The following is a 19,258-nucleotide window of genomic DNA, read 5'->3' as shown; positions in this document are numbered from 1 at the left end:
CTCTAACAATTCTATTTTTATAGTGCTACATTCGTAGGAGTCCCTCTTTCTTTTTATTCTAGCCACAAGTAATTTATGATAACACTAGGAAAGTATAATTAATAAAAAAAAAGGATTTCTCGGTGATTTCGCCAGAAGAACGATTAGGACACTCCTTTTGTTTTTATGTAACAACAGACTCTTCCTTCAATGCATTTAACTTGAACATAACTCTCGAATTCAGTCCTGTACGCCATTGACTCAAGGCTTCTCGGTGTAATCCCCAACTGCTATAGTAGACTGCAGCCTGCCTATAAAATCTAGAATACCCACTTTTCATCGCCAAGATGTAAGATATGCAGAATCTATGTAAAAGCTGATGATCATATGCTCTTTTTGTACCCTCCCAAAGCTTTTGTTCTAGAAGACAAACTCATTTTCTATAGTCAAAGCCAGATATAATTTGGTCTAACCTGCCCTCAACCATCATTTTAATCAACTGAACAAAATATGTTTTATTTATCTTCAAGCCATTCCAAGTGTCTGATAAAGATCACCAAATGTCTTCAAGTTTAATCCAGCTAGTAATTTTAGTTTTGTTCCAAGTGATAATAGTTCAGTCTCTAATCCTTCAAGTGCATGTACTTGACAACACACTCCATGCTGAGCAATATACATGAGTTGATCACAAACACGCTTATACATGATATTGAATATAACTGAGCCTGGCTTCATATTTTGATAGAGAACACGGTCTTTTTGTGTACCATCACACGCTTTCCATACCATAAATTGAAACTGGTGTTGAGTGATGACTCCTCGATAATGCTGTTGATGTAAGTGACCAATGGTCTTTTTCAGCTGCTCAAAGTGTTGGTGATGACGATAGGGTATAGTGATGATAGCAAGTAACAGGATCAACTGAAACTCGTATCGAAACTGATGTGTCATGCGTTTTTCATCAAATTGGAGTGTGATTGGCCATTGTTCAAGTTGTTGTATGCTTAATGCCTGTGTGATATCTTTTGTATCTGATATCAAATAAACTAAGCCTAAACGTGCATTTGAATAAGAATTACGTTTTTTCTTTTCTCTCTCTTTCTAAATTACCAGCGTAGTATATCTCCTTAAAAGAAGCTTGATCTCCTAGTCGAGAAGCAGTCAGCCGCCACCATTGCACCACACTGTCCAAAGAGTATGCATTTTTAGTAAACCATCGTAATTCAAATTCAGCACATGTGGTTATAAGGAAATGCCGATAGTAACCAAGAATAAAATTGGCGCCATTCTGTTAAATGAGCTTAAATCATGCATATCGTGCCCACTTACTAGTCTGATGGCTTCTATGAGACCAAAGCAACACCTTAGAGCCATGGCATAGTTTCCTTTTAGAAACAAGCTACACATGGATTCAATGTTGTCTTGCTCTTTACCCATCAAGAGTTCTGTAAACAAAGCCTGAAGAAACTCAACCATGCGCTGTCCTTCAAAACAGCCTGATTTTAGTTGCTGAACAATAAGGTCCTGATCTAACATTTGGAGTATACAGTCTTTGGTAACAAAAGATGGCCAATTTCCTGGTATTTCCATTAAAGATATCAATAGACGTGATAATTCTTGAATGACAACCTTGAGGAAATCAAATGATTTAAGCGTAATTGCATGCTCCACTTGCTTCCAGTAAACATCCGCTGCTATTCGTTTTTCTTTGCCTCGGGTGCCTTCCATGTTGGGTCGAAATTGAAGATGGGCATCAAATACCAAATCATGGCGTAAAGACAAGTTGGTAATGATATGATGAAATGATAATTCTTGAAGTGAGTCAATATTAATAGGTGGTATCCAATCTGATGCAGTGTGTTTCTTTGTTATATGTTTCTTATCTAATTTACGGTACGATCGAATAGACGAAAATGGGTATCTTTTTTTTGTTTGTCTACACCATATGGAATAATATCGCTTGTTGATCCTAGATGTTGATTTTGAAATTGATATTCCAACATGGTTCTTTTGTTGTTCTTGTTCTTGCTGTTGTTGTTGTTCTTCGTCTTCTTTCTGTTCTTGTTCTTTTTCTTTCAACATAGTAAACGTAAAGAAAGAAAAAAAGAAGAAAAAGAAAGCAAGAAAAAATCACGCCTTTTTTAAAGAGAAACAATCAATAATTACATGTAAGATGTGAATCAACATGGACATAAGCCATGTTTTTTTCTTTTTATGAAACTTTCCTTATACGGTCCTGCTTCCGTCTTCAGGGCGATCGGCTCATAATGATTTGTGAAATGATTTATGCATGAAATCAAGTTCCGCCCTTCGCCTGCTATATGCCCCCTTAAACTCTCTGTTGTGTATTTAATTGTATACAACACTGTTTTCTCTCTCTTTTCCCTTCTTCTTCTTATTCTATAAGCATGTATTTTTTAATTATCTTATTTCACTTTTTGATCATTATAGAGGCATTACAGAAACGCGAAGGTAGATAAATATATAAATGGAAACTTTTTTTTTCTCTAAACAAAATTCAGTGTGCGACAATCGTCTTGCTTTTTGTTCACCAAGCCAGAATGAAACATGGTATCAATACAATTTCTACCAATTCATATGGAACCAAAAGTAAGTCCCAATCTGCTGATTTGTTCATGACTTATGATCCCGTTTAGTCAATCTTTATTTATAAATCATGTATATTTCCTCATAGAATGAACAAGATTGTTACTAACCAAAATAGACTGAATAGGATTTACCTAACAGTTTTGATATACATCTTTTGACAATCTCACGAAAAAGTCATGAACAACGACGACGTACGATCAAGTCTTGGTTTAACCTGACCAACACCAACCAGTCTCTTTCTGTACAAGTGACAGATGATTGGTTCCCCACTCCACTCCCAGCTGGATCAACGAATTTGACATGGGTGATGTATGTCTTTTTATTAGGTCATGATGCTCCAATGGACCCCACTTCTACTCATATGGACTTGGAAGCCAATTCATTTGTTCAACTTCAAGTGATACGTAAGTAAAACAAAAGAGTGATGTGATCATTGATACACAAATAGAATCTCCACCTATACCCATCATTAAAGAAAAATTTGCTCATAAATGGATTATTGCTATTGTGATTGTTGCTTCTTTCTTGGTGATTGCAGCCACTTGTATTATTGTTTGGCTGTATAAGAACATGCAGAAACACAAAAAACAACAACAGCAGGATTGTTCTATTTTAAGCACGCCTGATGCACAAATGATCGCCGAGAAGTTTCGTCAGGTCTTGTCTAGCTCTGAATTGTCGGACCAACATCGTTTAGAAGTAGGCAACGATATCTTGAAGCGTCAGCTAGCTTTAGATCAAGACATGTCGGTGTCTGAAGTAGAACGACGTACTTCTTCTTTCAGAAACAAAAAAAAAATAATTTTTTAAATAATAAAGTAATGTCACTTCAATATGCTTTAAATGGTGTATTTGCAGTCTATAAACCAAAAGGGTGGTCTTCAAGAAAAGCAACGGACTTCGTAAAAGATTGTTTATCAAAGGACCTGTTGACTCAAAAGTATGGTACTGATCTTGTCAAGTTGAAAAGACGAGATCAGCTCAAGATCGGGCATGGTGGTACTTTGGTAAATATATATATATATGTATAAGGCATGTTTATTCACTCGTTCAAAAGGACCCTATGGCAAAAGGAGTTTTAGGTATAGTCTTGAAAAAGAAGGGGGGGAGGGAGAAACGATTATTTTAAAAAACTATAAGTTTTAGGAGTCGGAAAGGGTTGTAAACAGCTAGCTGGTTTTCTTGAAGGCAATAAAGTAACGGATAACCACAAAAAAAAAAAAGAGAACTGATTATGGCCTGATAGGAATATATCGTCACCAGTCAATTTGGACAGGCTACCGATACATACGACACTGAAGGGAAAATAACAAATATAGGCAAAACCGACCATTTGACTTGTGGTCTATTGGAGCAAACCTTACCATTGTTTCGTGGCCATGTTACTCAAGTACCGCCCATGTAATACACTATGATTATTTTTGTTTTTTGACTCATGTTTTCTATATCTAGATATTCTGCATTGAAAATACAAGGCAAGAAACTGTACGACTATGCAAGACAAAATATAGAATTACCAGAGCCTATCAAACCAAGACAGGTGTATATAGATCAATTGGAATTACTTGATTATAACAATGTCAGCAAGACATGTGTGTTGCGTGTTGTATGTGGAGGAGGGACTTATATGCGCAGTCTTGTTCATGATTTGGCCATCGCTATGGGAACACAGGCACATATGACTGAGCTTGAGAGAACACATCAGGGACAATTTAGTCTTCAGGATGCTATAGCACTCGATAGTTCTTTTCAACTCAAGTCATGTATAGATAGACTACGCCAACAATAAGATAGACAAAATCTAGGAGTCTCACTAATACAGATAGATTTATGCATCAATTTGATTCATTGTGCCATAAAATTCATTGTCTGTCCATATTGATTGTTATTCTTTGATAAGTTGTCTTTCTTCTTTTCTTTTCTCTTTTCCTCTTTCTCTCTCTATTACCAATATGGCCTTTCATGAAACTTCTTCTACAGCTACTGCTTCCCTTTCTTCCGCTGCAACAAATGAAAACGTATCTCCAACAAACAGGTAAAGCATATGAATATCAAACTTCTCTAAAAATAAAAATAAAAAAGTGTAATTTTGAAAATGGGAATCATTGGCGATGCACAGATTGGTAAAACGAGTTTGATGATTAAATACGCTGAAGGTGCCTATGACACAGAATATACACAAACACTTGGTAAGTATTCAACTTATGAATTTGTTGTTTGATTGTGTGTGATTAGGTGTTAATTTTATGGAAAAGACGATTCTTATTCGTCAAACAGAAATCACATTTAGTATATGGGATTTAGGAGGTATAAGTCAGTCTAATCATCCGCGATTGATCTGTTGTGTATATAGGACAAAAGGAATTTGCTAGCATGTTGCCCTTGGTGTGTAGTGATGCAGTAGCCATATTATTCACATTTGATTTATCAAGGAAAGCAACACTAAATAACTTAAGGGAATGGTATAGACAAGCAAGAGGATTAAACAAGGTTTGATGTGTTCAACCAACACGGTTTTCTTATTCTGTCTTGATAGAGTGCTGTTCCTTTATTAGTAGGCACAAAATATGATGAATTTGTAAATTTGGCTTATGAAGATCAAGAGGAAATTACGCGACAAGCAAGAAAGTATGCTCGTGTCATGAAAGCACCTCTTGTGTTTTGTTCTACAGCAGAATCAATTAATATACAGAAGATATACAAAATAGTGCTGGCCAAAGTGTTTGATTTGAATTGTACTTTGCCAGAGATCTCTGACATTGGTGGCCCTATTATTGAATATAAACACTGTTAGTCACGTGATTGTACGACACTTGAACAATAAATCTCCATGTAAAGTTTCACATGTCAATTCTCTCTTTCTTTTTCTTTCTTTACTTTTTTTTATATATAGATATATATAGATATATATATATAAATATATAAATAAATTATTGATGGCTCACTCTACAAGCGAGTTCTATGATAAAAAAAGTTGGAAAGATTCATTTGATTCTTGTTCAACAGACGAAGGATATCATACAGACGAAAAACCAATAGAAAACAATAATGAAATTCCTATCCTAAAAAGCAACCGTACCATGTAGGTGAAGCATGAGTTCTCTCTCTCTCTCTCTCTCTTTCTCTCTTGTCTTCTAAAGTCTTCTTGTTAGTCAAATTGGTTATTCTCCAAGCACATATACCCTTACATTCTTTGCTATTTTTCTATCAGCTTATATTGTTTACTCACAACCATTTCCATGGGGACACACATTTCCACCTGTGTTTGTCTTGTTTCATTTATTATTTCATGTAGCACACTTATCAGCACACATCTTTGGCTGGTTACAAATGGAACGCCATTGTGTAGTCTATGGAACATGGCTCTATTGTACAGGCTGGTTATTATCGAGTCTCTTGTTCTCTGAGAGACTGGTAGTGACTCATTTGACTTTTATGCCTACTATCTTGTTTTGGTTATTAATGTTGGAGAGAAGACATGCATGGGGTATTCTTGTCTGGGAATTTGTGAGTCGATTGGATAGTACAGATCAAGTTAAACTATGGGAATTTGGCAGTATTCGTCTCTTTGTATTTCGCGTATGGTGTCTATTAGGCACAGGTAGTTTCTGGGGACTGGTCTATATAGGTCTGGCTAAATGGGATGGCTATGCATTCAAATATTTACTTCAAATCCATCATATTTTAAAACTGTTGCTGGTCAGCACAATGGGTGGGTGTTTAATGATCATTTTTTGGAGTTTCTGGACATTTCAATACAAAGGTGTCTTGTGGCAAAAAGAACTTCGAAAAGGTATTATTGTTTGGTATAGTGAAGGCATTGCTCATGCTGCACAAATGATTTAAAATAATAATAATAATAATAAAAATGACTCATTTTTTTTTATTTTCTTCTTTTATTTTATTCATCATGAGTTTTCTTAATTTCAGGTAAAATACATAACTAAAAGTATAAAGCAACTTATGCCTTCTTAAGTTTGGGTGGAAAAAAGAATAAGATTTCAAAGATCAAGAACAATGTTACTCCCATGTACTTAGATTCAAAACCACTCTTTTTAACGCCACCTTATGTGACGCACATGTTAGTCAAGGGCAACTTCAAGACACTTACACAACTACCCAAGTATGTAGATATCAATGAATGGCTTGCATTCAACAGTAAGTGAATAAAGCAAAGAAAAAACTTATCAAAAGTAGCTTTCGAGTTCTTTAATCACCTCAACATGTTTTATGGGTCCATCACAGACTTTTGTACACCTACTTCATGTCCAACCATGTCAGCAGGGTTTGGGTATAACATAGTCTATTGGCAAAATAATATACTAACCCATAGTCTATAGAGTAGAGTATCCATGGATTGATGGTGCTTCTAAAAAGATCAAGTTATGCGCACCACAATACATTGACTATATGGCATCCAGTATACAAAATATGATGAATGATGAATCCTTATTTCCAACAAAATCAGGCAGTGAATTTTCCCCGGAGTTTTGTTGTCTGATCAAACGAATATTTGGACAACTGTTTCGACTGTTTGGTCATATATACCATCATCACTATGATAAAATACTATCTTTGCACGAAGAGCCTCATTTGAATTCACTGTTTGCTCATTTTATATCATTTGCTCAAGAGTTTGATTTGCTGGAAAAGAAAGAAATTCAACCCTTACAAGAATTAATGGATATCATGATGAGAGAAGGAATTATTTCATAGCCATAATCCTCCTATTTATATATATATATATATATATTTTCCAAACAAATAAACCCCCCTCCTCCTCGCTCTCTCCCTTTCCCTTCTCCCTTCTCCCTTCTCCCTTTTTTTTTCTTTCTTTCTTTCTTTTTTTCTTTTCTTTTTCTTTTTTTTGTTCTCCTTATTTATACATATAGATTTGAATGGGCTTATGAGTACAACTGAAGAGACCAGTTGGGACCAAACACAAGTAACTCAATGGCTTGAAGAAAAAGGATGGGGTCAATTTGCACCTACATTTCAAAGTAAGCTATTGATAATGATACAAGATAGTATGTTTATAAATGAGAATTAGAATACAACCTATGTCATGAACGATTTTTTCATATTACATTAGCAGAATTAGTTCAATTCTTACCAAGGTCAGAACTCAATAAAACCATGTTGCCCAGTATTCATATATTCAATTAGAACAATGACAACGTACAATGAAAGACGGAGACTTTTAAACGACATTCGGTCACTTGTGGCTGCACCTAAACAAGCACCCATATTGCCTCATGTAAACCATAGATGCCATGATCCATTTTTAAATTAAAATTATTGATGATAGACAATAGATTTCAATTAACACAAATTTAGGAGTTCGTCATTATAAGAGTCCTTGTTCTTCTTTACATTCGGATATTATGGAGCAACATTCACCTTCACCTACTTTTTCACCTAAAGCTGCTTTTCACAAGTTTAAGAACAGTCTTCAGAAAAACTCAGCTAGTCCGCGTATGCGGCATGAATCGGGCGATGAACGACCTGTTATTCCTGCCCGTGTCTCTTCTACACCAGAAAAGATCTCAAAGATATGGGCTCATTGGCATTCCCCTAATACTAAAAAACAAGAGGGTCATAGAAAAGTAAAAGTCTTGTTTATTTGTAGACAATCACTCATTATAGCTAGGCAGACCAACGTATTCAAATTACGGCAGATAAAGAAACTTGGTATAGTTTAAACGTGACTGATATGCGAGACCCAGTATCTATTAAACAACACATTTTAAATCGAATGAGCTTTCATGGTGACATTCATCAATACCAGTTCTTTCATGAAAATGGAGCAGATCCAAGTAAGCAGCTGTGTATTTATAGCATTCACTCATTCCTTAACTATAGATACGCCTATGGACCCACAGGGACTCATGTATCTTTGTTCAATGGCAGACCATTCTGCTAATGAGCGTATATTAATTAAACCTGTTTATTTATATAGTAATTACCAGTTTGCTATTTCTACACCTGAATTAGGAAGATCACCTACAGACAAGAAAAAGTAAAAAAAAAAAAAAAAAAAAAAAGTTGATTAGAGTTGATTGATTTATCGTAGCCCCTTTTATCAATACCAAAAATCATCACCTCCTATTAGACCATGGCATCGTGAAACACCTAAACAGCCTATTGGCATTCAATTATCAGATCCACCCTCGTTTCAAACACAATTATGGGCTGTGACACCACTTACGCCCGTCGATACACTGGACATTGTATTCAAAACAGACTATTGGGGAGAAAGACCTCCTGCAGAAGTCGTATTTGAATACATGGAAGATTACTTTGACAGTCAAGACTTGGACAAGGAGGTTATTGTGTCCACCACAACCAAGAAACGATCCCATACAAAATCAATTCGAGTCGTCGCTCGTGAAGCAAGTCGAAAATATACGCATCTCACACGCCAAAAGGGCATCAGTCGTCGCAAGAAGAGTACTAAGCTATGGGGCCAACGTGTTGTTCAACTTAAAAAGGCTTCTGGGCATGTGATGGTCAGACTGCCTTCTGTCAGTGAACACATTGCCTTGTCCCATCATGCTGTGCCGACAGATAAAACGATTCAATGGATTCGAGGCAAATTGATTGGCAAAGGCTCCTTTGGCCGAGTCTATTTGGCGTTCAATGTCGATACAGGCGAAGTCATTGCTGTCAAACAAGTAGAGTTGCCCAAGACAGTGTCTGATCAAATGAATGAACAGCAACATGAGATGGTGGAAGCATTGTATCAAGAGATCATGATGTTGCGCGATTTGGATCATGAAAATATTGTACAGTATTTAGGTTATGGACATGATCCTTCGGAAAGTGTGATCAATATCTTTCTTGACTATGTCTCGGGAGGCAGTGTGGCAAGTCGCTTGGCTCTGCATGGTGCTCTGGATGAACGTCTTACACGGCATTTTACACGACAAATCTGTGCAGGGCTCGAATACCTTCATTCAAGGCACATTTTACACCGAGATATTAAAGCAGCCAATATTCTGCTGGAGGCGGATGGTGTCTGTAAAATATCTGATTTTGGACTGTCCAAGAAAAACGATTATGCGGAAGTCTATGACCAAAACTCACGCATGTCATTGCGTGGATCGATTTATTGGATGGCTCCCGAAGTGGTCAAGAATGAACCTTACAGTGCTAAAGTGGATATTTGGAGTTTGGGATGTACTGTGCTTGAAATGTTGACTGGACAGAGACCATGGATCTCTCTTAATCAAATTGCTGCACTCTATAACTTGGGTAAACTGAATTCGCCTACGATACCCGACACAATTTCAGATGGTGCAAAAGACTTTTTAAAGCAATGTTTTATCATGTAAGTCATTCGTATTGATGAAGCATACATTCATCATCATTTCATGACAGTGATCCACTTCAAAGACCAACAGCAACAAAACTATTATCGCATGCATTTCTTCAAGAAGATCCACATTTTGAATTTAAAGAGTACGTAGAGAAAGGAAAGATTTAAGTGAATAAAATCTCTGTGTGCAGTTGAATCAAATTAATGGAAGATACACGTGGAATTCACTTATTTTGTGTTACCCTTGTCTCCTTTTAATCCCTTTTCTCTCTCTCTTTTTTTTTTTTTTTGTTCTTTATCTTATTATTATGTCTGTCTCTGCAGTATCAACCCCTTCAACTGAACAAAGCACAAACCCTATGTCTCAGGTATTCTTTTTTCTTCTTCTTATGACGCGTACCGAGAATAAACTGACAAGCAAAGATATAGACCCCCTTAAATGGATATGTTGGTTTTGACACAATTACACAACAAATCGAACGAAAGTTACTGAAAAAAGGATTTCAATTTAATGTGATGGTTGTTGGTAAAATTAAATTATCTATACATCCTTCCTTGACTGACAAATGAATTGGTTTCTATAGGTCAATCAGGCCTTGGTAAATCCACACTTGTCAACACTATTTTTGCTTCTCATTTGATCGACAGTAAAGGTAGACTTGAAGCTTCAGAATTAACTCGTCAAACAACAGAAATTGAAGCTGTTGCACATAGTAAGTGAAATCCTGCTTATGTTGTGTGATATTGATTGACTACAGCCATTGTTGAAAATGGTGTTCGTTTAAGATTGAATATTGTGGATACACCTGGTTATGGTGATCAAGTCAATAATGACAATTGGTAAGTCTTGACAAGTATCAGCGTGTGCCTTATGCTCTCTAGTTGGGAACCCATCATCAAATACATTAAAGATCAACATTCAGCTTATCTTCGCAAGGAATTAACAGCCAAACGTGAAAGATATATTGTCGATACTCGTATTCATTGTTGTCTCTTCTTTATCACACCCTCTGGTCATTCGTAAGTAGCATGATACAAGCTATTGTTGCTCATCTATCGTTAGCCTTAAGCCTATTGATATTGTTGTACTCAAGAAACTTTCAGAAGTAGTGAATGTGGTACCTGTGATTGCTAAATCTGATTCACTCACTACTGAAGAACGCGATCTTTTTAAACAAAGAGTAAGGCACTCACCATCATATAAAACAAAGCTAATGCATGGCATAGATCAAGGCGGAATTAGCTTTCCATAACATCAGATTATATCCTTATGAAAGTGAAGAAGACGAAGAGCAAGAAAGAACTTTGAATGAAAGTATTTGGGAACTGATTCCATTTGCTGTTGTTGGTTCTGAACGCAATGTAGTCATTGATGGTAAAGCTGTGCGTGGTAGAAAGACACGTTGGGGAGCTATCAATGTAGAAGATCCTGCTCATTGTGAGTTTATTCATCTTAGAAATTTCTTAACCAGAACACATTTACAAGACTTGATTGAAACTACAGCCATGATTCATTATGAAACTTTCCGTGCTAAACAATTAATGGCGATCAAGGAATCTACACAACTTCAACAAAAGCCTGAAACAGTATCCGAATAATTTACCCATACTATTTAATAAAGAACAAAAATACATTTATTATGAGCGAGGGTTATACTCTGTGTTTTTTATAGGCTTGTATTTATCAGCCTTCTTATTGTGCTGCTTGGGTGTTGGTGTATGATATGTCTTTTGCATATAAAGATTATTGATAGAAGTATTGGCAGAAGTATTTTTTTGTCTTGAGTATTGTGTGTTTGAGACAGAAAGATACCAATACATCAAATTGGAAATCACGACTTGTTGCTGTAATGGACGTTGCGAGCTACATAACTTTAAATGAGAAAGGCGATAAATAGCATGCTCAGTCTGAATTGGGTATCTAGTATGTACAATAGGGGAATCTAAGGTCTCAAGAGGTATTGCCTTTTTTCGCTTCAAAAGAGACTCTAATGATCTCTGCTTTTTAGCTGTTGTATCTGGTGTGATAGATGCTTTTCTTGTGAACAATTTCTGTGTCTTTTTAAGATCATGAATCAAGTTGATAAACCATGATTTTTTAGTTTTGGTAGTCATGGCAAGTGAATTGCCTATATCAGGGATATTTCCAACATGTTTACTCGTGACGACATTTTCTAATACATAAACATATGAGATAGGTTGCAGGAGGGAGTGAAGTTTGGGCTTACCTGTCGCTGGCGGTGATTCTTTATCCTCGTCGCTACCACTACTGCTACTACTACTACTACTACTGCTACTACTGCTACTACTACTCGTGCCATCTTCTTCTTCCTCCGACGGCACTGTTGTCTGAGCCAATGACGAGTTGTAAGACAGAATTGATTTTTTCCTCGTGATACCAATACTGTTTTGTACTTGAATATCTTGTTCATTTGCATGTCGCTTTATCCATGTATCGAACTCTTTTGGTGAAATAGGATGATCAACGCCTGTCGTTTTAGAAGAAACCCTATCAAGATAGGTTAAGAAAACAAATACAAATCCCGAAATTAAGCTACCAAACATCTGTCTTTTGAACACCATCATTGACTGTTTGCTGGTAAGGATCCAGGTTGTTCATGACAGATGCTTCTTGTTGCTCGGAAGAGGATTTGCTAAAATAAGGCGTTTCATGATGATATGTTGTCAAATCATAGTCTGTAGTCGGATTCTCATCAAGTGTTGAATTCATTCCAAGATAAAAAAAAAAAAAAAAAAGAGAAAAGAACTCGAAAGAAAGAAAGAAAGAGAGAGAGAGAAAACAACTCCTCTCTAAATAAGCAATAAAAAAAATAAATATTAAAAAGTTTAAACAAGCTCCTTTTATCAAATGGAGCATTCTACATCCGATTACCTCTCTAACGCATATATACACACACACACACACACAGGAAGAACATATTGATTTATCTGTGTTACTGTACTTTCGCCATTTCCAGTTAAACAAAATAATGATTGCATAAAGTTTTGTTTCTCTGTTTTTGTTTACAGGTCTCGGGTAAGTAGAGTTAGCCGAATAACTTTTAATGTATATTTAAAATAAAGTGATTGTTTACTTAAAAATTAATTAACAATACCCAATGTTTGTTTGAAGGCTGAAATAGTACTAGCATCAGCACTGTACTTTAATGGATCGTCACTCAACTTGATGACACGCTTGCCAGCACATTCTCTAAGCTTGATGACGATATTCAGAGCCTTACTCTTGGTATTGACATCACTGATCTTGTGGAAATCATTGGTGAATGAGGTGCCAATACCAAAACTAGATTGAATGCCTGCTTGTGTAGCACGTTCATGAAGTTTGATGGCTCTTTCCACATTAAGTGAATCAGAGAACACAATCGTCTTTGTGCTAGGATCCACACCAACAGACTTGTAATGTGCAACCATTTTGTCAATGAATTCAAAGGCATCACCCGAGTCTTGACGCACACCTGCAAACTGAGTGGCTAAATCATGGTCAAAGTCACGAAGAAAGATTTCGGTAGTAAAAGTATCTGTCAAAGCAATACCAAGTGCTCCCTTGTATACCTCGTACCAAATATGCAAGGTTTCACGGTTTGCATGTTGAACATCTTCCAATGCAGACACAGCCATGAAAAATTCATGAGCTAAAAAAAAAGATAAGAGATCCAATTCACTTCAAAAAAAAAAAGACTTACCACAGGTACCTACAGCAGGTACATTGTATTTCATGGCCAAATAAACATTACTTGTACCAGATACATTGCCTTTGGTAGGTACACCAGCCTCTTCGCATTTCTTTTTGTATTCTTGGTGTGTTCTATGAATAGCATTCATGACCAAATCGTGTGTTTTGTAGTCACGTCTTCGGCGAGTACCAAATTCTGAAAATATACAGCCATGTTCCAAAAGTATTCTTGTCTTTTCAGCAGCTTGTTCCACTTGACCTTCATAGTTCCAATCACGGTCTGTAAATCGGAAATAGGCTTCAGAAATCAAAGCGAGTAAAGGAACCTCGTATAAGATAGTTTCATGCCACTTTCCTGTTACTTCTAATTGTAAGTCACCCGTACTTTCGTCATATTCAATATTGACTTGCTCAGATGGTTTGTATTGGAATGTAAAGAGGTAGTCAACATATTCTTTTGTCATGTAGGGCAAGCGCGAAAGATAATCGCGTTCAGATTCTGTCAATTTAAGAAGTTCCAAATCTATATTGAAAGTATAAATTTCTTTGTATCACAATGTCAATCATACCTTTGACTTGTTTTTTAAGCCATTTTACAGATTCAGTATTCAGAGAAAGGTGTTTTTCGCGATTTGTAAACTGATATACAACAGGAACATCTTTTTTGTAATGTTGAATTACAGCTTGTTGCATAGTAAACTTGTACAAATCATTGTCCAAGATAGACTTGAACACTTCATGGTGGTTTGATTGTTCCATATAACTTAATTAAAGAGAAAAAAAAAGAAAAAAAAATATAAGGCTGTCGGAAGTTCCTTATGTATTTTTTTTTTCTTTTGATGATAAAGTTCGCTCATTTAAATGAATAGAGTTCCGCATATCAAGGACTTTTTTTTTTTGAGCAACAAACAGTATTGACAGATTCATGCATTGCCAAAAATAAAACAGAAAAGGCTAGTCATGTTAAAATACGTTTTGATGATCAACAAGGATATAAAAGCCCCTTGTTTTCTTTTTACCCTATGAAATTGACGCACATGTAAAGCATTGCAGAAAGTATTGAAATATGCTTGTAAAAACTGTCAGATTATGCAAGTCTCTTTGAGCTATGTAAAAGCAAGTTTCTCTTGTCTAGTATTGGACTCACTAATGACTTTATTAAAAGAGCTGGTGTTATTCAGTCATATCAGAAGGAAAAGATGCTTTATCTACTTTATTGCCCTCACTAGAAAAAAAAGAAAAAGAGAGATCGTTATTTGTTACACAACGAAAGCTTCCATCATCAAATATACAATCAAGAAAGCTATATAATAAGTTCTATTTGATGCTAAATTAGAGTAAACAGAATGTTCTTTTGTCTAAAGGAATCTTTTGCATAACTATCTAATTAAACATATATATCTTTTTAGAATCAAATATATATGTATATATATATCCTTTTCTTTTTTTGCTTAGTGTCTTTAGAGAATGAGTCAAGGGTCATTATTGGAAGCAATAATAATTATTGCATAATAAAGGAATAGTATGCTTAAAAAAAGGCATTATTTTTTTAAACCCAAGCATTTTTAAAGCAAGACATCATTACGTATATTTTTTTCTTTTCTTTTTTTTTTACTTAATTATTTCATAATGCGTATTTATGCTATTCCTATTGTCAAAAACCGTTGGGCATATTATTGCCACTCAACTGTTCCTGCAGTTTCACGTTTAGCAAAAGCAGTTGAGTGGTCAAGCAAAAAATGGGACCAGCTGGAAAAAGCAGAGCCTACTAGTTGGAAGAAGAAACTTTATGTACGCGGTACCAATATCATGAATCAACTGGACTATCAAGAATGGTTCTTTAAGAGTGTCCCAGCCAAAGAAGACATCGAGAAACCTCTTAACAAAGTAAGTATAAAAATCATTCAAAAGAAGAAAAAAAAAGAAGGAGAAAGGCTAATCACATTTGATGCTATACAAGGTATTGATCCATCACCCTTCCCTATTAAATGATGCTGCACTTGACAATGAATTGAAACTGTTGCTAAAAGAGAGAATTCCTTATCATAAGAAATACATGTGGTATTCTGCTTATTGGGTTCCTTTAGCATGTACATTTGCTATTGTACCCCTTGTGCCCAATATACCTCTGGCTTACAACTTGTTTCGATTATACAGTCACTACAAGGCTTACAAAGGTGCTGAACATTTGCAATCTTTATCCGACTATGGCAACTTGCGTTGTGAGAACGATGAGCGATTGAATGCTATTTTTGATCAACTCAGTTTGATGGACGATGATAAACTAGTGTTTCCATCTGAAATCCAGCATGCTTTCAAAGAATCACGCAAGAAGCCTAATTTGATCAGTCTGGAACAGGATTTGGAAGGCGTTTTAAATGCCAAAGAGATCAAAAGACTAGTAGAGACATTACAAGTGCCAGGTTTAGAAATGGAATTAAATCGAGCTCGTCTGCAGATACTGAAATTAATAGCAAAAGAAAGATTTCAACAACAATTATAGAATGTAAATATGATATAGAAACGATGGCTAATAATAAAGGAACATGGATATACGCCTTTTGCCAAGAAGATGTCTAAAAAAAGATTTGTTTTCTTATTCAGGGTCTCTGATAATACGTCTTTTGAATACAGTGAATTGTTAGTATCATAGGTAGATTTTCACAGTATTAGAAAGTCCCCGCATATTTCTCAAGTCAACTTTCAGTTTTATTAATTCGCTTGTTCCTTATTTAGAGATTTCTCAGCCAAGACGAAGTCCTTTCATTGGCTAATTTAAGCCACACTTAAATGAATGATCAAGTACTACTGTGTTTTTCTCGTTTTCTTTTGTTCCTTTTCCTTTATTTATATATAACTTTTTTATACCCAATATGAAGAACAGCTGTAGTGATAAAATATGTTGCTGTATACCGAGTCGTATCGGTGTACTCATAGTGTCCCTTATCATATTCGTGAGTAACAATACACGCCTTTTTAATCCTCCTATTAAAGAACACCAATTAGTCCGTTTATTTAGCTCTGACAGTATTGATGTTTGTGAGCAAAGAAGGTAAGACAAAACCAAAAGAGATCTACATATAGAACGGATATGATAGATATGGCATCATGGTCTACATCGCAAGAGGGTGTAAGAAATCCATTAACAATAGAAGCATATAATGGAATGTTTGAAGCATTTGCTACGATATTTATTGCTTATGTTGTAGTATCACTCTTAGGTACTGGTGCAGTATGGATGGTAAGCTATATTACCTGGTTCATATGAATTAACGCCAGTAGCGAAATAGAAAAGCAGTTCGTATTTATCATATTGTCAATTGGTTCTTTGTGTTGTTGCTCTTCACTATCACAATAGCCGTTTGGGCTTATTTTAATGTAGAGCAAAATACATATGTGAATGATTGTCAGGCACAACAAAACATAGCAAACAATGCTACTTTTAATCCTTATTACACGCCACTTGTCATTCCAGGCAAGCAATTGATAGCAGGTGGATCAGATAAATCTGAATGTATCAAGACGATAAAGAGATATGTTATTGCAGCTGGTTTTTGTGTCTTTTTCTGCAATTTTGTTCAGGTAAGGATATGCTATTCGACAAGTGTCCTTACCCTCCATATTGTAGATTTATTGGGCTAGAAGTATTGGGAAATACGCTACTTCACTCAAAAGAAGTTATCAACACAAACGGCTAGAAATGAAAGACGATGATATGATTTCTGTCAGTAGTGACTGATCTATTTATGATACAATTAAATACAAAGAAGCAATGCTGCTATCGTTAATTGCCACGAGCAGCATTAAGCACTTCATCAGCAAAATCATTCTCCTTCTTCTCAATACCTTCTCCAACTTCCCAACGAATAAAGTCAACAACTTCAGCACCATTGGCTGTTTGTTCCACATATTCGGCTATTGTGAGATCAGGCTTCAACAAATATCTTTGCTTGTTGAGTACGTGTGTTTCTTCAAATTCTTGCATGTTAGATTGGGATTGTCGTTCAGCTTCAGGTACATCTTCAGAATTGAGATAGGTAGGGTTGAAACCAACTACTTGGCGAGCAATTTGTCTAGCTGTCTTGGAGAGTGTATTAGCAGCCTCTTCATCTAATTCAGATAAAGCAACCTTTTTGGGTTGAAGGACAGCAATACCACCCATCTTACCGCTAGCAGCATCACCACCGTGAATATAACAAGCAGAGACACCTTCAGCAACAATAGCAGCACGACGCAAAGAAATGTTTTCACCCAATTTACCAATCGTCTCTACGATTGTTTCTTGAACTGTCTTTCCAGCATCGAGTGCGTTTAATTCTGTTTCACTGGGATGAGGCATGAGTGGTGCATTAAGGAGATTGTCAATAGCGATGGTTTCGATAAAACGACCTTTGACAGAACTTTCATGCATCAATAACGAAGTGGCAGCAATTCTAGATGCAAGGTTCTTAAACACATCATTTCTAGATACAAAGTCTGTTTCACAGTTAAGCTAATAAGCTATTAATACTACTGCATAGATCATGTAAGGAACTTACTTCGATAATAGTACTCTTGCTCTTGAAACCATTGGATACAGGAACTTGAACAGAAGCAGTAGTAATTAAACCTTCACCAGCAGTTCTTCCAGCAACCTTTTGAGCCTTCTTGGCACCAGAGACAGCAGCATCTTCCGATAACCAAGCTAGAGCCTTTGCATAGTCGTTATTGGTTTTGACAAGAGCTTCTTTAGCTTTTGACATGGAAACTTCGGTTTCTTTACGAAGTTCCTTGAGTAGCTTCATGCTGGGCTTCACCTCAGTAGAGTAGCATCGAGAAAACCCTTGTGAAAGGTTGCGAATCACACCGACCTTGTTCATTAGGATAAAATGAGGAAGAGAGAGAGAACAGGGGCAACGTCAAAAGGCTGCCTTCTCTTTTGAAAGCCAGCAAAGAGATGGACTTTGTTTCGCACCTCGAAAAAGTGGCTTAGAAGATGAAATTTTTTTTTTGAGTATTTGTTGAGCGCCATCGTTCTATTTGCTTTTACTCTTTCTCTTTCGTCTATACTTTGATCTCTGTAAGTACCCTTTTTTATGGTAAAGCAGTATGACTGATATCTATTTAGAAAATGGCCCCTACTGTCAAGTCTAAGAAGAACGCCGAATCCATCAACTCTCGTCTCCAACTTGTTACCAAGTCTGGTAAGTACACTCTCGGCTACAAGACTACTTTGAAGACCATTCGTCAAGGAAAGGGTAAGTTATCTAGACTACATCTGTTTTCTATCGGGGGGCAGGAGCCCACAATGTAGTCTTCTTGTCCCCTCTTTTTGGGCAGAGAATGTTCCCCCGAACCGTTTTGCTAATCTTTTCTTTATAGCCAAGTTGGTCATCATTGCTGGTAACTGCCCTCCTCTCCGCAAGTCCGAGATTGAATACTACGCCATGTTGTCCAAGACTGGTGTTCACCACTACAACGGTAACAACATCGACCTTGGTACCGCTTGTGGTAAGCTCTTCCGTACCAGTGTCCTCTCCATCACTGATGCTGGTGACTCTGATATCTTGACTGCCCAATAAGTCTAATTTTTTTAACAATGTATCTCTTTCTTTTTTAAATAATAAAGAAGACTAGATTTACTTGATCACATACAAAGTTTTTTTTTATTTTATTTT

At 36.2% G+C, this 19,258-nt stretch overlaps 15 protein-coding genes across 15 annotated transcripts; 11 read left to right on the top strand and 4 right to left on the bottom strand.

The window, feature by feature from the left end:
* Positions 1-23: 23 nt before the first annotated feature.
* Positions 24-2,140, bottom strand: B0P05DRAFT_521003 (T-complex protein 11-domain-containing protein). Its single transcript, XM_051575824.1, has 5 exons — positions 1,309-2,140; positions 1,091-1,267; positions 392-1,032; positions 114-328; positions 24-68 (listed from the first exon to the last, which is right to left on the bottom strand). Exons 1-3 carry the CDS (start codon positions 2,059-2,061, stop codon positions 505-507), a joined length of 1,458 nt encoding a protein of 485 aa, XP_051439665.1. The 5' UTR covers positions 2,062-2,140; the 3' UTR covers positions 24-68; positions 114-328; positions 392-504.
* A 124-nt stretch (positions 2,141-2,264) lies between these two features.
* On the top strand, positions 2,265-3,605 carry B0P05DRAFT_3679 (uncharacterized protein). Its single transcript, XM_051573647.1, has 4 exons — positions 2,265-2,589; positions 2,637-2,658; positions 2,714-2,993; positions 3,038-3,605. Exons 1-4 carry the CDS (start codon positions 2,468-2,470, stop codon positions 3,397-3,399), a joined length of 786 nt encoding a protein of 261 aa, XP_051439664.1. The 5' UTR covers positions 2,265-2,467; the 3' UTR covers positions 3,400-3,605.
* Positions 3,606-3,628: 23 nt separating this feature from the next.
* Positions 3,629-4,378, top strand: B0P05DRAFT_460506 (tRNA pseudouridine synthase B; the record flags this gene model as incomplete). Its single annotated transcript, XM_051574013.1, has 4 exons — positions 3,629-3,671; positions 3,730-3,785; positions 3,836-3,990; positions 4,042-4,378. Coding segments are annotated over 4 exons (591 nt in total), but the record flags the coding sequence as incomplete, so codon positions are not given.
* Positions 4,076-5,438, top strand: B0P05DRAFT_3696 (GTPase Spg1). The gene is made up of 5 exons (XM_051573659.1): positions 4,076-4,624; positions 4,672-4,778; positions 4,825-4,896; positions 4,943-5,079; positions 5,126-5,438. Exons 1-5 carry the CDS (start codon positions 4,542-4,544, stop codon positions 5,381-5,383), a joined length of 657 nt encoding a protein of 218 aa, XP_051439662.1. The 5' UTR covers positions 4,076-4,541; the 3' UTR covers positions 5,384-5,438.
* A 14-nt stretch (positions 5,439-5,452) lies between these two features.
* On the top strand, positions 5,453-6,783 carry B0P05DRAFT_3560 (uncharacterized protein). The gene is made up of 2 exons (XM_051573611.1): positions 5,453-6,519; positions 6,566-6,783. The coding sequence occupies exon 1, from the start codon at positions 5,920-5,922 to the stop codon at positions 6,433-6,435; it is 516 nt and encodes a 171-aa protein (XP_051439661.1). The 5' UTR covers positions 5,453-5,919; the 3' UTR covers positions 6,436-6,519; positions 6,566-6,783.
* B0P05DRAFT_520966 (Mob1/phocein) lies at positions 6,466-7,443 on the top strand. The gene is made up of 4 exons (XM_051575823.1): positions 6,466-6,519; positions 6,566-6,747; positions 6,787-6,880; positions 6,930-7,443. The coding sequence occupies exons 1-4, from the start codon at positions 6,500-6,502 to the stop codon at positions 7,303-7,305; spliced, it is 672 nt and encodes a 223-aa protein (XP_051439660.1). The 5' UTR covers positions 6,466-6,499; the 3' UTR covers positions 7,306-7,443.
* A 52-nt stretch (positions 7,444-7,495) lies between these two features.
* On the top strand, positions 7,496-10,075 carry B0P05DRAFT_582579 (kinase-like domain-containing protein; the record flags this gene model as incomplete). The annotated part of the gene is made up of 8 exons (XM_051582185.1): positions 7,496-7,589; positions 7,640-7,706; positions 7,756-7,846; positions 7,905-8,195; positions 8,240-8,405; positions 8,452-8,608; positions 8,663-9,919; positions 9,970-10,075. The coding sequence occupies 8 exons, from the start codon at positions 7,496-7,498 to the stop codon at positions 10,073-10,075; spliced, it is 2,229 nt and encodes a 742-aa protein (XP_051439659.1).
* Positions 10,076-10,182: 107 nt separating this feature from the next.
* On the top strand, positions 10,183-11,538 carry B0P05DRAFT_520951 (Septin-type guanine nucleotide-binding (G) domain-containing protein). Its single transcript, XM_051575822.1, has 7 exons — positions 10,183-10,275; positions 10,337-10,433; positions 10,492-10,620; positions 10,666-10,747; positions 10,790-10,927; positions 10,971-11,088; positions 11,135-11,538. Exons 1-7 carry the CDS (start codon positions 10,216-10,218, stop codon positions 11,504-11,506), a joined length of 996 nt encoding a protein of 331 aa, XP_051439658.1. The 5' UTR covers positions 10,183-10,215; the 3' UTR covers positions 11,507-11,538.
* Positions 11,539-12,196, bottom strand: B0P05DRAFT_520949 (activator of mitotic machinery Cdc14 phosphatase activation C-term-domain-containing protein). Its single transcript, XM_051575821.1, has 2 exons — positions 12,136-12,196; positions 11,539-12,081 (listed from the first exon to the last, which is right to left on the bottom strand). Exon 2 carries the CDS (start codon positions 12,020-12,022, stop codon positions 11,546-11,548), a length of 477 nt encoding a protein of 158 aa, XP_051439657.1. The 5' UTR covers positions 12,023-12,081; positions 12,136-12,196; the 3' UTR covers positions 11,539-11,545.
* B0P05DRAFT_520947 (uncharacterized protein) lies at positions 12,177-12,656 on the top strand. The gene is made up of 2 exons (XM_051575820.1): positions 12,177-12,416; positions 12,466-12,656. The coding sequence occupies exons 1-2, from the start codon at positions 12,386-12,388 to the stop codon at positions 12,630-12,632; spliced, it is 198 nt and encodes a 65-aa protein (XP_051439656.1). The 5' UTR covers positions 12,177-12,385; the 3' UTR covers positions 12,633-12,656.
* Positions 12,657-13,009: 353 nt separating this feature from the next.
* On the bottom strand, positions 13,010-14,360 carry B0P05DRAFT_582576 (nicotinate phosphoribosyltransferase; the record flags this gene model as incomplete). The annotated part of the gene is made up of 3 exons (XM_051582184.1): positions 13,010-13,560; positions 13,612-14,124; positions 14,171-14,360. 3 exons carry the CDS (start codon positions 14,358-14,360, stop codon positions 13,010-13,012), a joined length of 1,254 nt encoding a protein of 417 aa, XP_051439655.1.
* An 832-nt stretch (positions 14,361-15,192) lies between these two features.
* B0P05DRAFT_501688 (mitochondrial K+-H+ exchange-related-domain-containing protein) lies at positions 15,193-16,181 on the top strand. Its single transcript, XM_051575459.1, has 2 exons — positions 15,193-15,488; positions 15,562-16,181. The coding sequence occupies exons 1-2, from the start codon at positions 15,231-15,233 to the stop codon at positions 16,102-16,104; spliced, it is 801 nt and encodes a 266-aa protein (XP_051439654.1). The 5' UTR covers positions 15,193-15,230; the 3' UTR covers positions 16,105-16,181.
* A 293-nt stretch (positions 16,182-16,474) lies between these two features.
* On the top strand, positions 16,475-17,340 carry B0P05DRAFT_576610 (uncharacterized protein; the record flags this gene model as incomplete). Its single annotated transcript, XM_051581714.1, has 5 exons — positions 16,475-16,555; positions 16,608-16,653; positions 16,700-16,842; positions 16,884-17,183; positions 17,230-17,340. The coding sequence occupies 5 exons, from the start codon at positions 16,475-16,477 to the stop codon at positions 17,338-17,340; spliced, it is 681 nt and encodes a 226-aa protein (XP_051439653.1).
* Positions 17,341-17,342: 2 nt separating this feature from the next.
* Positions 17,343-18,559, bottom strand: B0P05DRAFT_3348 (elongation factor TS-domain-containing protein). The gene is made up of 2 exons (XM_051573564.1): positions 18,140-18,559; positions 17,343-18,093 (listed from the first exon to the last, which is right to left on the bottom strand). The coding sequence occupies exons 1-2, from the start codon at positions 18,458-18,460 to the stop codon at positions 17,386-17,388; spliced, it is 1,029 nt and encodes a 342-aa protein (XP_051439652.1). The 5' UTR covers positions 18,461-18,559; the 3' UTR covers positions 17,343-17,385.
* A 23-nt stretch (positions 18,560-18,582) lies between these two features.
* Positions 18,583-19,238, top strand: B0P05DRAFT_520933 (60S ribosomal protein). The gene is made up of 3 exons (XM_051575819.1): positions 18,583-18,660; positions 18,709-18,838; positions 18,963-19,238. The coding sequence occupies exons 2-3, from the start codon at positions 18,712-18,714 to the stop codon at positions 19,160-19,162; spliced, it is 327 nt and encodes a 108-aa protein (XP_051439651.1). The 5' UTR covers positions 18,583-18,660; positions 18,709-18,711; the 3' UTR covers positions 19,163-19,238.
* The last annotated feature ends 20 nt before the right edge of the window (positions 19,239-19,258 follow it).

The sequence above is a fragment of the Gilbertella persicaria genome (assembly GCF_025201335.1).
Source record: "Gilbertella persicaria strain CBS 190.32 chromosome Unknown B0P05scaffold_1, whole genome shotgun sequence".
NCBI classification, from domain to species: domain Eukaryota; kingdom Fungi; phylum Mucoromycota; class Mucoromycetes; order Mucorales; family Choanephoraceae; genus Gilbertella; species Gilbertella persicaria.
The sequence above is the reverse complement of the archived record's forward strand: the minus strand, read 5'-3'. Positions and strand labels throughout refer to the sequence as shown.

Bases quoted from the DNA above. Each gene is read 5' to 3' on its own strand.
- B0P05DRAFT_521003 (XM_051575824.1), bottom strand. From the start codon at position 2,061: ATGTTGAAAGAAAAAGAACAAGAACAGAAAGAAGACGAAGAACAACAA. The intron at 1,268-1,308 runs GTAAGTGGGCAC...CTCATTTAACAG, and splicing joins TCATAGAAGCCATCAGACTA to AATGGCGCCAATTTTATTCT. The intron at 1,033-1,090 runs GGTAATTTAGAA...AATGCACGTTTA, and splicing joins TTAAGGAGATATACTACGCT to GGCTTAGTTTATTTGATATC.
- B0P05DRAFT_3679 (XM_051573647.1), top strand. From the start codon at position 2,468: ATGGAAACTTTTTTTTTCTCTAAACAAAATTCAGTGTGCGACAATCGT. The intron at 2,590-2,636 runs GTAAGTCCCAAT...GATCCCGTTTAG, and splicing joins CAATTCATATGGAACCAAAA to TCAATCTTTATTTATAAATC. The intron at 2,659-2,713 runs GTATATTTCCTC...TAGACTGAATAG, and splicing joins AATCTTTATTTATAAATCAT to GATTTACCTAACAGTTTTGA.
- B0P05DRAFT_3696 (XM_051573659.1), top strand. From the start codon at position 4,542: ATGGCCTTTCATGAAACTTCTTCTACAGCTACTGCTTCCCTTTCTTCC. The intron at 4,779-4,824 runs GTAAGTATTCAA...GTGTGTGATTAG, and splicing joins AGAATATACACAAACACTTG to GTGTTAATTTTATGGAAAAG. The intron at 4,897-4,942 runs GTATAAGTCAGT...TTGTGTATATAG, and splicing joins TAGTATATGGGATTTAGGAG to GACAAAAGGAATTTGCTAGC.
- B0P05DRAFT_3560 (XM_051573611.1), top strand. From the start codon at position 5,920: ATGGAACGCCATTGTGTAGTCTATGGAACATGGCTCTATTGTACAGGC.
- B0P05DRAFT_520966 (XM_051575823.1), top strand. From the start codon at position 6,500: ATGAGTTTTCTTAATTTCAG. The intron at 6,748-6,786 runs GTAAGTGAATAA...TATCAAAAGTAG, and splicing joins TGAATGGCTTGCATTCAACA to CTTTCGAGTTCTTTAATCAC. The intron at 6,881-6,929 runs GTATAACATAGT...CATAGTCTATAG, and splicing joins ACCATGTCAGCAGGGTTTGG to AGTAGAGTATCCATGGATTG.
- B0P05DRAFT_520951 (XM_051575822.1), top strand. From the start codon at position 10,216: ATGTCTGTCTCTGCAGTATCAACCCCTTCAACTGAACAAAGCACAAAC. The intron at 10,434-10,491 runs GTAAAATTAAAT...TGGTTTCTATAG, and splicing joins ATTTAATGTGATGGTTGTTG to GTCAATCAGGCCTTGGTAAA. The intron at 10,928-10,970 runs GTAAGTAGCATG...ATCTATCGTTAG, and splicing joins ATCACACCCTCTGGTCATTC to CCTTAAGCCTATTGATATTG.
- B0P05DRAFT_520949 (XM_051575821.1), bottom strand. From the start codon at position 12,022: ATGACTACCAAAACTAAAAAATCATGGTTTATCAACTTGATTCATGAT.
- B0P05DRAFT_520947 (XM_051575820.1), top strand. From the start codon at position 12,386: ATGATCAACGCCTGTCGTTTTAGAAGAAACC. The intron at 12,417-12,465 runs CTATCAAGATAG...AAATTAAGCTAC, and splicing joins CTGTCGTTTTAGAAGAAACC to CAAACATCTGTCTTTTGAAC.
- B0P05DRAFT_501688 (XM_051575459.1), top strand. From the start codon at position 15,231: ATGCGTATTTATGCTATTCCTATTGTCAAAAACCGTTGGGCATATTAT. The intron at 15,489-15,561 runs GTAAGTATAAAA...ATGCTATACAAG, and splicing joins TCGAGAAACCTCTTAACAAA to GTATTGATCCATCACCCTTC.
- B0P05DRAFT_3348 (XM_051573564.1), bottom strand. From the start codon at position 18,460: ATGAACAAGGTCGGTGTGATTCGCAACCTTTCACAAGGGTTTTCTCGA. The intron at 18,094-18,139 runs GTAAGTTCCTTA...ATAGCTTATTAG, and splicing joins GCAAGAGTACTATTATCGAA to CTTAACTGTGAAACAGACTT.
- B0P05DRAFT_520933 (XM_051575819.1), top strand. From the start codon at position 18,712: ATGGCCCCTACTGTCAAGTCTAAGAAGAACGCCGAATCCATCAACTCT. The intron at 18,839-18,962 runs GTAAGTTATCTA...TTTTCTTTATAG, and splicing joins GACCATTCGTCAAGGAAAGG to CCAAGTTGGTCATCATTGCT.